Source organism: Poromitra crassiceps, assembly GCF_964638095.1.
Source record: "Poromitra crassiceps genome assembly, contig: HAP1_SCAFFOLD_634, whole genome shotgun sequence".
NCBI classification, from domain to species: Eukaryota; Metazoa; Chordata; class Actinopteri; order Beryciformes; family Melamphaidae; genus Poromitra; species Poromitra crassiceps.
The window spans coordinates 3,253-20,696 of NW_028151774.1; the positions used below are offsets into that span (position 1 = coordinate 3,253).

The 17,444-nt window shown below is 42.9% G+C and overlaps 1 protein-coding gene across 1 annotated transcript in view; it reads left to right on the plus strand.

The window, feature by feature from the left end:
• Positions 1 to 256: 256 nt before the first annotated feature.
• LOC310771420 (nephrocystin-1-like) overlaps positions 257 to 17,444 on the plus strand; it is a gene marked incomplete at its 5' end in the record, with an annotated part of 53,553 nt that continues 36,365 nt past the window's right edge. The window contains 4 exons of the mRNA XM_083664035.1: positions 257 to 317; positions 1,051 to 1,184; positions 2,273 to 2,459; positions 13,387 to 13,488. Coding sequence (XP_083520161.1) covers positions 257 to 317; positions 1,051 to 1,184; positions 2,273 to 2,459; positions 13,387 to 13,488 — 484 coding nt within the window. The remainder of the gene's footprint in view (positions 318 to 1,050; positions 1,185 to 2,272; positions 2,460 to 13,386; positions 13,489 to 17,444) is intronic.

Consider the following 17,444-nt stretch of genomic DNA (forward strand, 5'->3'; position numbering starts at 1 on the left):
GAACTGTTGCTTTGCTCTTCGTGTTATGTTATGTGTCCACTTAACAAACAGAACATGTGATGTGCATGACAATGTGTCCACTTAACAAACAGGACATGTGATGTCCATGACAATGTGTCCACTTAACAAACAGGACATGTGATGTCCATGACAATGTGTCCACTTAACAAACAGGACATGTGATGTCCATGACAATGTGTCCACTTAACAAACAGGACATGTGATGTCCATGACAATGTGTCCACTTAACAAACAGGTGTCGAGAATTGCAGACCTCGGCTCAGAAGATGATGGGAACACTGAAGAAGCTGACCAAGGTTAGTGCCATACTGTCATACTTTTAGATTACACTTAAAGGACGTCACCGGAGAAAAAAACGCTGATTTATTTGCACATGATCTCACACATATCTGAAAACTGAATTAAAATCAACTCTCAATAACTGTCAAACTAAATGAATTCAAATCAACTCTCAATAACTGTCAAACTAAATGAATTCAAATCAACTCTCAATAACTGTCAGACTCAAACTAAATGAATGCAAATCAACTCTCAATAACTGTCAAACTAAATGAACGCCTGCAAATTGTTTACAGTTTTGGATATGTGTGAGATCATGTGCAAAACAAATCAGTGTTGTTCTCCTTTTTTCTAAGATTATTTTTGGGGGTATTTTGTCTTGATCAGATAGGACAGTAGGCAGACAGGAAAGGTGGGGAGAGAGAGAGGATGACATGTGGCAAACGACCACGGGTTGGATTTGAACCCGGGTCGGACACGTGAAGAACAGCCTTTGTGGTGCGCGTTCTACCAGGTGAGCCACCAGGACGCCCAGAAGTTCTCCTTGAAGCCTAAATAAGCTGTAAAGAGTTCAGCAGTAGAATGAGCCTCAAGTTCTGCATCACAAAAATGACAAACAACTAATATGACCTGTTTTCTTTGGTCTTTTCCAGACAGTTTGATGTAACCCTACTATATTGTGTTGTGTCTGATCAAAGCTGACTCTTAACCTAAACTGAAACAATAACCTGCTGTCTGTGTTGTCGTCAGGCCGATGAGCCGGCTCCGGTGGGGAACTACGAGCAGAGGAAGCAGGAGGAGGAGAGACGACTGCAGGGCCTCATGGAGCATCTCCACAGCCTCTCTCTGGAGCTTTCACCTCCAGGACCCAGCGCTGCTGCACGGTAGGGGTGGGCCATATGGCCCTGAAATAATATCACCATATTTCAGGCTATTTCTGCCATAACCATATTCTTGACGATATGACAAAATATGTTATTATTAGTGTCAAGAACATGCAACAAAATAAGTGTGTTGTATTCAGCTTATGTTCAGACGCGGGAGTGGGCCAAATTATTCCGGGTTGTTTTAACACTTCCGGTGGTCACGGCGCGAAATATAAAAGAACGTCAAATAAGAGAGTTGTTCTTGTAGCGGACAGTGCAGGGGGTAAAACAAAGAACGTAGCCTACTACTTTGAGCTCGGTACACAGCAAGCAAGTGGAGTATCCACTGTTAGCCAGGTCAGATAACGTTATCGTCGACAATGACGGGCACTTTCTTGTAAAACATACCTGGACTCCAACAAAGAAAGCTTCAGATGGTTTTCTCTCCTCCGAGTGCAGCTCGAGCCACTTACGTCTATAAGACCCGCAGACGTTAACGTAATTCCCTGGAATGCGAGAATTAACGAGCCAGTTACACGGCGTTGCATTCTTAGACATTGCCGTTTGCTTTTATTTAGTATGTTACATACAATTGGCTAAATTATTAGTTAATTCAGAGTTAGATGCTATTGGAGCAGCCGTCCTTTTTCTTTCTTTTTTTGCCAGAAGTCGTCACACGACCACACAACCGGGTCAAATGGGCGTGGCTACATAAGGTGAATATGTCAGCAGAAACGTAACGTTACAGTTTGCCTTCAAATGTTCAAATATGCTTTAAGTATTACCATGGTTTGTTGAAGGAGGAGTTTCACCGGCAGGACGTAGCGCGCCCGGAATAGGCTCCCCGAACCGACCAGAGGAGGCACTAGTGCAGCGACCAGGACTCATATCCTGAATCCGGCTTCCCACTCGCAGACACGGCCAATTGTGCCTGTATGTACGCCCGACAAACTGGAGGTAACACAGGGGCTCGAACCTGCGACCCTTGTGTTGCTATACGAGGAATCTACCGCTGTACTAGCCGGACGCCCGTCTGGTCAATTAACATTGCAAAGTCGTGTTAGACGGTGTGGCTCTTTTTCCACATGCTTTGTTTTGATCCACAGTCACACCTCCAAGGAAGACAGCGAGGAAGATGACGACGATGACGACGATGACAGTGACGATGACGACGGTGACGTCAATGATGAAGATGAGAAGAGAGCAGTGAAGCCGCCTTCTCAGTCTGACCCTCGTATCTACACAGCACTCAGCGACTTCAGAGGAGAACAGGAAGGAGATCTTTCTGTTCAGGTGAGTTACTTCCTGTTTCCAGAGATCGCCCCTGCGAGGGCAGCATTCGGCCCACAAGGCATTGTGATGGTTCATCATTTCCTGCACATGGAGCAACATGGCAGAAGAAGCCATAAATAAATGATCACATTCATTCAAACAATATTAGGATTTAGTCTTCAATGACATGAACTCATCGGTAACATCTAATAATCATCTACAGAGTATTTGTCACATTTCAACCGCTTATTAGTTGTAGTTGACATTCAACAATTCTGTTCAACAGATTTAGAGTTCTCACCGGGCCTGAAAATTCAAACCCCACCCGACCCGACCCGAGTAAGTTGAAGCCCGAACCCGTCGTGCTGAGTCGGGTCCCGTCGGGCTGAAACTCTAAGCAGATTATCTATAGAGTCTATGTGACAATTTATGAACATACATGTTACACTAGGTTCAGGTGTGTGGTACAGGTTATGAACATACATGTTACACTAGGTGCAGGTGTGTGGAACATAGGGCTGGGACGGATCACGGATAATCCGTGACCCGTACGGATCAGCCCCCACGGTTCGGCACACGGTTCGGAACGTCGTGGTCCGCGGACCCCCCCCCCCCCCCCCCCCCCTTTCGTTTCATTTAACGTTTAACGTTAGTGTATGAGAACGCCTGCAGCGCAGCCAGACACAGACAGGCACCATCATGGCAAGCACAAGTGAGCTTCCTCATCCCTTCGCTGTAAAGTCTCTCTGAAGGCTGTGGCTAGTGGCTACTAAAGACAGCAAACTTATTTCAACACCTCTGAAAAAGCACAGGAATGCGAGCAGCATGTTGCGCGCTGCACAAGATAGGAGAGCCACAACACGCACACACACACACGCGCACACGTTTCACGAACACATTATCACCGGACGGTGAAATGTTGCCTTGGACACATAACAACAAAACAACACGTGGGGCCACCGAGTAGCATAACGTAGCATCAACGTTATGTTTCCAGACTCACCCGGTCTGGTCTGTACCCGTGTCATGTGACTACGTTAGCAAGCAACAGGCAGGAAGTTAGGCGCAGTGCCACCTAAAACAAGTTGGAAGGAAGTTGGGTTGTTTTGCCTTCAGAGTAAAAGCATAAATTGTGTCATGAGAAAAAAATATTTTTTGAGCTGTGCAGGGCAACAAATGGTTAGAGAAGTATAATGGTATTAAAAATTCAAATCGAAAATCTAATTTTGAGAGAAAAAATCTGATATAGCCTTTTTTTTTTTTTTTTGCTGATCCGAAAAATCCGTGATCCGTGGCTCAAAATCCGTCACGCGATCCGATCCGTGGGTTTTCTGATCCGTCCCAGCCCTAGTGGAACAGGTTATGAACATACATGTTACACTAGGTTCAGGTGTGTGGAACAGGTTATGAACATACATGTTACACTAGGTGCAGGTGTGTGGAACAGGTTATGAACATACATGTTACACGAGGTGCAGGTGTGTGGAACAGGTTATGAACATACATGTTACACTAGGTTCAGGTGTGTGGAACAGGTTATGAACATACATGTTACACTAGGTGCAGGTGTGTGGAACAGGTTATGAACATACATGTTACACTAGGTGCAGGTGTGTGGAACAGGTTATGAACATACATGTTACACTAGGTGCAGGTGTGTGGAACAGGTTATGAACATACATGTTACACTAGGTTCAGGTGTGTGGAACAGGTTATGAACATACATGTTACACTAGGTTCAGGTGTGTGGAACAGGTTATGAACATACATGTTACACGAGGTGCAGGTGTGTGGAACAGGTTATGAACATACATGTTACACTAGGTGCAGGTGTGTGGAACAGGTTATGAACATACATGTTACACGAGGTGCAGGTGTGTGGAACAGGTTATGAACATACATGTTACACTAGGTGCAGGTGTGTGGAACAGGTTATGAACATACATGTTACACTAGGTGCAGGTGTGTGGAACAGGTTATGAACATACATGTTACACGAGGTGCAGGTGTGTGGAACAGGTTATGAACATACATGTTACACTAGGTGCAGGTGTGTGGAACAGGTTATGAACATACATGTTACACTAGGTTCAGGTGTGTGGAACAGGTTATGAACATACATGTTACACGAGGTGCAGGTGTGTGGAACAGGTTATGAACATACATGTTACACTAGGTTCAGGTGTGTGGAACAGGTTATGAACATACATGTTACACTAGGTGCAGGTGTGTGGAACAGGTTATGAACATACATGTTACACTAGGTGCAGGTGTGTGGAACAGGTTATGAACATACATGTTACACTAGGTGCAGGTGTGTGGAACAGGTTATGAACATACATGTTACACTAGGTGCAGGTGTGTGGAACAGGTTATGAACATACATGTTACACTAGGTTCAGGTGTGTGGAACAGGTTATGAACATACATGTTACACTAGGTTCAGGTGTGTGGAACAGGTTATGAACATACATGTTACACTAGGTGCAGGTGTGTGGAACAGGTTATGAACATACATGTTACACTAGGTTCAGGTGTGTGGTACAGGTTATGAACATACATGTTACACTAGGTGCAGGTGTGTGCAACAGGTTATGAACATACATGTTACACTAGGTGCAGGTGTGTGGAACAGGTTATGAACATACATGTTACACGAGGTGCAGGTGTGTGGAACAGTTATGAACATACATGTTACACGAGGTGCAGGTGTGTGGAACAGTTATGAACATACATGTTACACGAGGTGCAGGTGTGTGGAACAGTTATGAACATACATGTTACACTAGGTGCAGGTGTGTGGAACAGTTATGAACATACATGTTACACTAGGTGCAGGTGTGTGGAACAGGTTATGAACATACATGTTACACTAGGTGCAGGTGTGTGGAACAGTTATGAACATACATGTTACACTAGGTGCAGGTGTGTGGAACAGGTTATGAACATACATGTTACACTAGGTGCAGGTGTGTGGAACAGGTTATGAACATACATGTTACACGAGGTGCAGGTGTGTGGAACAGTTATGAACATACATGTTACACTAGGTGCAGGTGTGTGGAACAGGTTATGAACATACATGTTACACTAGGTGCAGGTGTGTGGAACAGTTATGAACATACATGTACACTAGGTGCAGGTGTGTGGAACAGGTTATGAACATACATGTTACACTAGGTGCAGGTGTGTGGAACAGTTATGAACATACATGTTACACTAGGTGCAGGTGTGTGGAACAGGTTATGAACATACATGTTACACGAGGTGCAGGTGTGTGGAACAGGTTATGAACATACATGTTACACTAGGTGCAGGTGTGTGGAACAGGTTATGAACATACATGTTACACTAGGTGCAGGTGTGTGGAACAGGTTATGAACATACATGTTACACTAGGTGCAGGTGTGTGGAACAGGTTATGAACATACATGTTACACGAGGTGCAGGTGTGTGGAACAGGTTATGAACATACATGTTACACTAGGTGCAGGTGTGTGGAACAGTTATGAACATACATGTTACACTAGGTGCAGGTGTGTGGAACAGGTTATGAACATACATGTTACACGAGGTGCAGGTGTGTGGAACAGGTTATGAACATACATGTTACACTAGGTGCAGGTGTGTGGAACAGTTATGAACATACATGTTACACTAGGTGCAGGTGTGTGGAACAGGTTATGAACATACATGTTACACGAGGTGCAGGTGTGTGGAACAGGTTATGAACATACATGTTACACTAGGTGCAGGTGTGTGGAACAGGTTATGAACATACATGTTACACTAGGTGCAGGTGTGTGGAACAGTTATGAACATACATGTTACACGAGGTGCAGGTGTGTGGAACAGTTATGAACATACATGTTACACTAGGTGCAGGTGTGTGGAACAGGTTATGAACATACATGTTACACGAGGTGCAGGTGTGTGGAACAGGTTATGAACATACATGTTACACTAGGTGCAGGTGTGTGGAACAGTTATGAACATACATGTTACACTAGGTGCAGGTGTGTGGAACAGGTTATGAACATACATGTTACACGAGGTGCAGGTGTGTGGAACAGGTTATGAACATACATGTTACACTAGGTGCAGGTGTGTGGAACAGGTTATGAACATACATGTTACACTAGGTGCAGGTGTGTGGAACAGTTATGAACATACATGTTACACGAGGTGCAGGTGTGTGGAACAGTTATGAACATACATGTTACACTAGGTGCAGGTGTGTGGAACAGGTTATGAACATACATGTTACACGAGGTGCAGGTGTGTGGAACAGGTTATGAACATACATGTTACACTAGGTGCAGGTGTGTGGAACAGTTATGAACATACATGTTACACGAGGTGCAGGTGTGTGGAACAGGTTATGAACATACATGTTACACTAGGTGCAGGTGTGTGGAACAGGTTATGAACATACATGTTACACGAGGTGCAGGTGTGTGGAACAGGTTATGAACATACATGTTACACGAGGTGCAGGTGTGTGGAACAGGTTATGAACATACATGTTACACGAGGTGCAGGTGTGTGGAACAGGTTATGAACATACATGTTACACGAGGTGCAGGTGTGTGGAACAGGTTATGAACATACATGTTACACGAGGTGCAGGTGTGTGGAACAGGTTATGAACATACATGTTACACTAGGTGCAGGTGTGTGGAACAGGTTATGAACATACATGTTACACGAGGTGCAGGTGTGTGGAACAGGTTATGAACATACATGTTACACTAGGTGCAGGTGTGTGGAACAGGTTATGAACATACATGTTACACTAGGTGCAGGTGTGTGGAACAGGTTATGAACATACATGTTACACGAGGTGCAGGTGTGTGGAACAGGTTATGAACATACATGTTACACGAGGTGCAGGTGTGTGGAACAGGTTATGAACATACATGTTACACTAGGTGCAGGTGTGTGGAACAGTTATGAACATACATGTTACACTAGGTGCAGGTGTGTGGAACAGGTTATGAACATACATGTTACACTAGGTTCAGGTGTGTGGAACAGGTTATGAACATACATGTTACACGAGGTGCAGGTGTGTGGAACAGGTTATGAACATACATGTTACACGAGGTGCAGGTGTGTGGAACAGTTATGAACATACATGTTACACTAGGTGCAGGTGTGTGGAACAGTTATGAACATACATGTTACACTAGGTGCAGGTGTGTGGAACAGTTATGAACATACATGTTACACTAGGTGCAGGTGTGTGGAACAGGTTATGAACATACATGTTACACGAGGTGCAGGTGTGTGGAACAGGTTATGAACATACATGTTACACGAGGTGCAGGTGTGTGGAACAGGTTATGAACATACATGTTACACGAGGTGCAGGTGTGTGGAACAGGTTATGAACATACATGTTACACTAGGTGCAGGTGTGTGGAACAGGTTATGAACATACATGTTACACGAGGTGCAGGTGTGTGGAACAGGTTATGAACATACATGTTACACGAGGTGCAGGTGTGTGGAACAGGTTATGAACATACATGTTACACGAGGTGCAGGTGTGTGGAACAGTTATGAACATACATGTTACACGAGGTGCAGGTGTGTGGAACAGGTTATGAACATACATGTTACACTTGGTGCAGGTGTGTGGAACAGGTTATGAACATACATGTTACACTAGGTGCAGGTGTGTGGAACAGGTTATGAACATACATGTTACACTAGGTGCAGGTGTGTGGAACAGTTATGAACATACATGTTACACGAGGTGCAGGTGTGTGGAACAGGTTATGAACATACATGTTACACTAGGTTCAGGTGTGTGGAACAGGTTATGAACATACATGTTACACTAGGTTCAGGTGTGTGGAACAGGTTATGAACATACATGTTACACTAGGTGCAGGTGTGTGGAACAGGTTATGAACATACATGTTACACTAGGTTCAGGTGTGTGGAACAGGTTATGAACATACATGTTACACTAGGTGCAGGTGTGTGGAACAGGTTATGAACATACATGTTACACTAGGTTCAGGTGTGTGGAACAGGTTATGAACATACATGTTACACTAGGTGCAGGTGTGTGGAACAGTTATGAACATACATGTTACACGAGGTGCAGGTGTGTGGAACAGGTTATGAACATACATGTTACACTAGGTGCAGGTGTGTGGAACAGGTTATGAACATACATGTTACACTAGGTTCAGGTGTGTGGAACAGGTTATGAACATACATGTTACACTAGGTGCAGGTGTGTGGAACAGTTATGAACATACATGTTACACGAGGTGCAGGTGTGTGGAACAGGTTATGAACATACATGTTACACGAGGTGCAGGTGTGTGGAACAGGTTATGAACATACATGTTACACTAGGTGCAGGTGTGTGGAACAGGTTATGAACATACATGTTACACTAGGTGCAGGTGTGTGGAACAGGTTATGAACATACATGTTACACTAGGTGCAGGTGTGTGGAACAGGTTATGAACATACATGTTACACTAGGTGCAGGTGTGTGGAACAGGTTATGAACATACATGTTACACTAGGTTCAGGTGTGTGGAACAGGTTATGAACATACATGTTACACTAGGTGCAGGTGTGTGGAACAGGTTATGAACATACATGTTACACTAGGTGCAGGTGTGTGGAACAGTTATGAACATACATGTTACACTAGGTGCAGGTGTGTGGAACAGTTATGAACATACATGTTACACTAGGTGCAGGTGTGTGGAACAGGTTATGAACATACATGTTACACTAGGTGCAGGTGTGTGGAACAGGTTATGAACATACATGTTACACGAGGTGCAGGTGTGTGGAACAGGTTATGAACATACATGTTACACTAGGTGCAGGTGTGTGGAACAGTTATGAACATACATGTTACACTAGGTGCAGGTGTGTGGAACAGGTTATGAACATACATGTTACACTAGGTGCAGGTGTGTGGAACAGGTTATGAACATACATGTTACACTAGGTGCAGGTGTGTGGAACAGTTATGAACATACATGTTACACTAGGTGCAGGTGTGTGGAACAGGTTATGAACATACATGTTACACTAGGTGCAGGTGTGTGGAACAGGTTATGAACATACATGTTACACTAGGTGCAGGTGTGTGGAACAGGTTATGAACATACATGTTACACTAGGTGCAGGTGTGTGGAACAGGTTATGAACATACATGTTACACTAGGTGCAGGTGTGTGGAACAGGTTATGAACATACATGTTACACTAGGTGCAGGTGTGTGGAACAGGTTATGAACATACATGTTACACTAGGTGCAGGTGTGTGGAACAGGTTATGAACATACATGTTACACTAGGTGCAGGTGTGTGGAACAGGTTATGAACATACATGTTACACTAGGTGCAGGTGTGTGGAACAGGTTATGAACATACATGTTACACTAGGTTCAGGTGTGTGGAACAGGTTATGAACATACATGTTACACTAGGTGCAGGTGTGTGGAACAGGTTATGAACATACATGTTACACTAGGTGCAGGTGTGTGGAACAGGTTATGAACATACATGTTACACTAGGTGCAGGTGTGTGGAACAGGTTATGAACATACATGTTACACTAGGTGCAGGTGTGTGGAACAGGTTATGAACATACATGTTACACTAGGTGCAGGTGTGTGGAACAGGTTATGAACATACATGTTACACGAGGTGCAGGTGTGTGGAACAGGTTATGAACATACATGTTACACTAGGTTCAGGTGTGTGGAACAGGTTATGAACATACATGTTACACTAGGTGCAGGTGTGTGGAACAGGTTATGAACATACATGTTACACTAGGTGCAGGTGTGTGGAACAGGTTATGAACATACATGTTACACTAGGTGCAGGTGTGTGGAACAGGTTATGAACATACATGTTACACTAGGTGCAGGTGTGTGGAACAGGTTATGAACATACATGTTACACTAGGTGCAGGTGTGTGGAACAGGTTATGAACATACATGTTACACTAGGTTCAGGTGTGTGGAACAGGTTATGAACATACATGTTACACTAGGTGCAGGTGTGTGGAACAGGTTATGAACATACATGTTACACTAGGTGCAGGTGTGTGGAACAGGTTATGAACATACATGTTACACTAGGTGCAGGTGTGTGGAACAGGTTATGAACATACATGTTACACTAGGTGCAGGTGTGTGGAACAGGTTATGAACATACATGTTACACTAGGTGCAGGTGTGTGGAACAGGTTATAAACATACATGTTACACTAGGTTCAGGTGTGTGGAACAGGTTATGAACATACATGTTACACTAGGTTCAGGTGTGTGGAACAGGAAGCAACAGAATCTGTTTGTTAAATGTAAACTAATAAGCTTTTCATACAACATCTACAGACAAAGACAAACAGCTGAATTGTTGAATCTCAACTAGGGCTGCACAATTAATCGTATTTTCATCGTCATCGCAATATGAACATGCGCAATAAACACATCGCAAAGACTGCCTGAAACGCAATGAATAACAAAAGTGGTTTTATTTACACGCGTCATGCATTCCCACTCAGCATCGGATCATTTTGTCTTGTGTTGTAAATCCAGCGTACACCTTTCTCTTGCAACAGTGCGCTCCGCCCCTCTGCCAAAGCCCAAACACGCTGTGTGTAGTTTCAGCTAGAGTCAGTGTGTATTTCATTTCTTTATTCAATGGGGCATAGGCTATGTTTGGGGTCTATATTAACATTATTAAAGCAGAAAGACATAGGAACTGTATAGCTAATATGCATGCTTTAATATCTGTTTATTTATCGCAAGTCGTATCGTCATCGCTATATTGAACAATGTTATCGCACATTGCAGATTTTCCTCATATCGTGCAGGCCCAATCTCAACTAAAAAACTGTTACTATACTCTGTATACTCTGTGTAGGTGGACTATCCAAATAAAGTGTTACCATCTCGCTAATATTTTACTACTAAGGCCACTTTCACTATTTCTATAAAATGGCTTCTTATAACCAGGTCTAACAATTGTTTTTCCATCTTCTCGAATAATCATGAAAAAGAGGTTTTCTCTACAAAATAAATGAAAGAGACAAAAAGGCACTCTTCAATGTGTTTGCATGACTGCAAAATAAAAAATAAAAAATGCTTATTTGTGAAGCGGAACTCATGGTCGGGTGTCAAGCTGTCACGCTGCAGCTGGCGAACCTGCCGGCGTGCAGCTCCCCGTGTAATGTAATATAATATAATGTAATGTAATGTAATGTAATGTAATGTAATATAATGTAATGTGATATAATATGAATATAATATAATGTAATATGATATAATATGATATAATATGATATGATATAATATAATATAATATAATATGATATAATATAATATAATATAATATAATATAATATGATATGATATAATATAATATAATATAATATAATATAATATAATATGATATGATATAATATGATATAATATGATATAATATAATATAATATAATATAATATAATTTAATGTAATGTCGATGGGGAGATAACAGGAGCGAGTGAAAGCTATGACCAAGTATATGCACTACATTCTCTCCTTGGGCTAACTTCTACTCAGTGAAATCCTAGTGAATTCACACCATTGACTCATTTTGCTGGGGACTCCCCTGGACCCCCTCATCAAGCTGACATTGGAGCATGTATGTCTAGCTGCCGCCGTGCTGTCCTAAAGTTTCTCACTTGATCAATTGAACGGAGGACATTTTCTTTCATCTTGGCCTTTTTATTTAGTCTTAAAAATGTTGTCCATCATCTTGACTTCAAACAGCAGAGGGCGCTCACGCCCTTCAAACAGTGTTTCCACAGTTCTAGTCCTAGTAGAATCATTCTGAACTCTAGGCTGATACAGAGTGAGTGAGCTAAAGAGAGAGTGGTGCCAACTGATGTCCAAAATGCTTGATAGACACGTGACTCACATAGCTATTAGTGTGTGTGGGGGAACAGTTCCAGGAAGTACGCTTGAATGCATCAAATAAAGCTGATAATATACAATTTGATTCTTTAAACGTCTTTAAACCCTTTCAAAGTACCTCACAAACGGCCCATTCTGCTGCAACTCTACACTGCTGCTTAATCCAGAAACTTACTTCCAGGAACTATGGCGAGGTCAAACAAATACAACAAATCAACTGGTCCATTGGAGTGAATGGAGATGACACAACTCTTATATCTCTATGGCTCTGGGCTGATAGGACTCACGCAAGGCAACTACACACCTTTATTTTCAGCCACTGTTTGGTGTGTGGTGAAGATCAACCCCTAGACCAGTGGTTCCCAACCTTGGGGTCGCGACCCCAATTGATGATGTCACTGATGATGATACTTATGATATTACCAATGTACTGAAATTCTGGGGTCCCTAGATTTTTGTGACGTCAATGTGGCATCACAAATCAAAAACGGTTGGTAATCCATTTATACAAGTCAGATATTAATTCTGAAAGCTTTCCTGTCCATCAAACAGGCTGATGGAATTTCTCAATGTAACAAGGTTCATAAATAAGCAGGAGAAATGCAGAAAGTGAAGTGATTGGAATAGAACAGTTGTGCATTCTGCAAGTCAAAGGAGCAACTTTGTATAAATGATGAAAGCAAAATATTTCACATCTAATCCTTAGGGCCCGGACACACCATACGCCGAAGCTATGCTGAAGCAATGCTGAAGCTACGCAGCGTGGAGGCAGTTTCATTTCAGCGTCCTTGTGAAGAGGCGAGACCGATCACACCAGCACGCGATAGTTTCAGCTTCTGTTCTATTTTTCAAGCGTGCAGCACCCGAGCTGCCAGGCACGAAGTCAATGATTTGGCGCGGGATTGCGAGAATTGCGCATATTTTTGTCACATCCCGCAGATTTGTAAGTTATAATGCGGGAGAAGTCACACAAACTGGTTTGTTGCCCTGTGTTTCAGAGGGGCGCGGTGCTGAGGATCATCAGGAAGACGGCAGATGGATGGTGGCTGGCGCAGGACACTAAAGGCAACAGAGGAGTCGTCCCTAAAACCTACCTGAAGGTACACAACCAGTCAACCAGCCATTTTGTGTCTCAAGATGACACTGATGACACCAGTTTATTTAATTGATTTTCACTCCTATTACACTGCCCAGTCACTTCTAGTCATACTATTACACTGCCCAGTCACTTCTAGTCATACTATTACACTGCCCAGTCACTTCTAGTCATACTATTACACTGCCCAGTCACTCATAGTCATACGATTACACTGCCCAGTCACTTCTAGTCATACTACTACACTGCCCAGTCACTCATAGTCATACGATTACACTGCCCAGTCACTTCTAGTCATACTATTACACTGCCCAGTCACTTCTAGTCATACTAATACACTGCCCAGTCACTTATAGTCATACTATTACACTGCCCAGTCACTTCACTTATAGTCATAATATTACACTGCCCAGTCATTTATAGTCATACTATTACACTGCCCAGTCACTTATAGTCATACTATTACACTGCCCAGTCACTTATAGTCATACTATTACACTGCCCAGTCACTTATAGTCATAATATTACACTGCCCAGTCACTTCACTTATAGTCATACTATTACACTGCCCAGTCACTTATAGTCATACTATTACACTGCCCAGTCACTTCACTTATAGTCATAATATTACACTGCCCAGTCATTTATAGTCATACTATTACACTGCCCAGTCACTTATAGTCATACTATTACACTGCCCAGTCACTTATAGTCATAATATTACACTGCCCAGTCACTTATAGTCATACTAGTACACTGCCCAGCCACTTATAGTCATACTATTACACTGCCCAGTCACTTATAGTCATAATATTACACTGCCCAGTCACTTATAGTCATACTATTACACTGCCCAGTCACTTATAGTCATACTAGTACACTGCCCAGTCACTTATAGTCATACTATTACACTGCCCAGTCACTTATAGTCATACTAGTACACTGCCCAGCCACTTATAGTCATACTATTACACTGCCCAGTCACTTATAGTCATAATATTACACTGCCCAGCCACTTATAGTCATACTAGTACACTGCCCAGCCACTTATAGTCATACTATTACACTGCCCAGTCACTTATAGTCATAATATTACACTGCCCAGCTACTTATAGTCATACTATTACACTGCCCAGTCACTTATAGTCATACTATTACACTGCCCAGTCACTTATAGTCATACTATTACACTGCCCAGTCACTTATAGTCATACTAGTACACTGCCCAGTCACTTATAGTCATAATATTACACTGCCCAGTCACTTATGGCTCAATTCCACCACATTTTACAGCCCTGCACAGCCCGTCACCACTCGGCTCTACTTGCTTCAACCCGATGGACGTTCTGCTTCGACCGCCCTTCATCTGCCCCCGCCCACACCTGGTCGTCATAGCGACCGCATATCTGCCCTCCACCCATGTTCTGAAATAGGCTATAACATAACGTTACAATTAAATCCATACACAGAACTTTTAAACTGTTTATGAAATACTGGTGCCTCTAAATGACCTACAGTGTGTGTGTGTGTGTGTGTGTGTGTGTGTGTGTGTGTGTGTGTGTGTGGGTGTGAGAGAGAGAGAGAGAGAGAGCAGTGCATGACCACAGTCCTTGATCCTGGCCTGAGCAGCCAGCTCATAGCATCACAGCATGTTGGGCGGGTGTTACAGTGTACATGGGCAAAAGTGACAATCGACCAGGAGAATGGATATCACTTTGTTGTTAGTCAAAACTCACAAGCGCTGCTAAAGGGGCGGGCGCGAGGGACGGGGTTTGCGCTAGAGTGAAGCCTCTACCCCCGCGGCCTCTCACCAGGCAAAACCGCGGCTTCACCAAGCGCCTGCGGCCTAGCGGAGCCGACGCAGCACTAACTACACAAGCGCTTCAGAGCAGCGGACTTTTGGACAATTGAAACCACCGCGCCGATTTTATTTCACCAGAGGCGAAGGCAGCAAAACAAAAGACTGATGGAAAAGCATAATAGAAGAGAAGAGAAGAGAAGAGAAGGTAAGTAAACTGGTATGCAGCGCTGCATTGACAGTCAGTAGAGAGTAAACACGATTCTGCCTGACCAATCAGTCGTCTACAATGTTTTCACGTCACCGTATGAACCCGGGTTGGCAGAATAGAACCCCGATGAGGCAGGTACTAAAAGTAGCACCACTCAGCCCCAAATCAAACCGAGCTGGGCCGGTTTATACCGGTGGGATGAGACCAAAAGTCGAGTCGAGCGGAGCGGGACCGCGCTACTAGCTGCGGTGGGATTGGGCCATTATAGTCATACTAGTTCACTGCCCAGCCACTTATAGTCATACTATTACACTGCCCAGTCACTTATAGTCATACTATTACACTGCCCAGTCACTTATAGTCATACTAGTACACTGCCCAGTCACTTATAGTCATAATATTACACTGCCCAGCCACTTATAGTCATACTATTACACTGCCCAGTCACTTATAGTCATACTATTACACTGCCCAGTCACTTATAGTCATACTATTACACTGCCCAGTCACTTATAGTCATACTAGTACACTGCCCAGCCACTTATAGTCATACTATTACACTGCCCAGCCACTTATAGTCATACTATTACACTGCCCAGTCACTTATAGTCATACTATTACACTGCCCAGTCACTTATAGTCATACTATTACACTGCCCAGTCACTTATAGTTAGAGATGGGCCGATACCGATACTGGTATCGGTACTTGGCCCCGATACCGTACTCAAGTACTCGTATCGGTATCGGGAGAACGTCCCGAGTATTTATTTTTTATTTTTTATTTTTTCCTTCTCTGGCCCGAGTACACTCTGGCTCGAGTACACTCTGGCCACCATATATTTGTATTTATTTTTCTGTGGACCTCCTTGGTTTAAAACTCAGTGAAAGTTGTTTTATATTTTGTACCTTAATGTATTACAATTAATACAAAAACTCAGAGAGTTACAGAGAGAGTTACAGAGAGTGACTACTAAGCATTTATTTGACTATTTACTATTATTTAACATACTGTTGTACTCAATTCTGTTTTCGGTTTTGGCTGTGCTGGTGTGTGCTGCTTAAAGAAGGTAAAGAAACTGTAAACAAATACACAGTATCTTAAGAATCAGCAGTGTTATTATTTTCATTGTGGTAATTGAACATTACAGTATCATTAAAAGTACAAGGCATGACAATGAAATGAAATTGGGGGAAAAAAGGGGGGAAAATAAGTGGTTACTCAACAAAAACAAAAAGTACTCGTATCGGTACTCGGTATCGGCGAGTACCCAAAATTAAGTACTCGTACTCGTACTCGGTCTGAAAAAAATGGTATCGGCCCATATATACTTATAGTCATAATATTACACTGCCCAGTCACTTATAGTCATCACACAGCCAGCAAATTTGGCCTCCAGTAAAAAATGTATAGGTGTGTCATCCATTTAACATCTACAAAATTCCAAAATCCACCTTGACAGTTTGCCCTGCTTCACACTCACACATCACATTATTTGGCCCCCATACTGTTTACAGTTGAATGTGGGCTGAGAACACATTATTTGGCCTCCATACTGTTTACAGTTGAATGTGGGCTAAGAACACATTATCTGGCCTCCATACTGTTTACAGTTGAATGTGGGCTGAGAACACATTATCTGGCCTCCATACTGTTTACAGTTGAATGTGGGCTAAGAACACATTATCTGGCCTCCATACTGTTTACAGTTGAATGTGGGCTGAGAACACATTATCTGGCCTCCATACTGTTTACAGTTGAATGTGGGCTGAGAACACATTATTTGGCCCCCATACTGTTTACAGTTGAATGTGGGCTGAGAACACATTATCTGGCCTCCATACTGTTTACAGTTGAATGTGGGCTGAGAACACATTATCTGGCCTCCATACTGTTTACAGTTGAATGTGGGCTGAGAACACATTATTTGGCCCCCATACTGTTTACAGTTG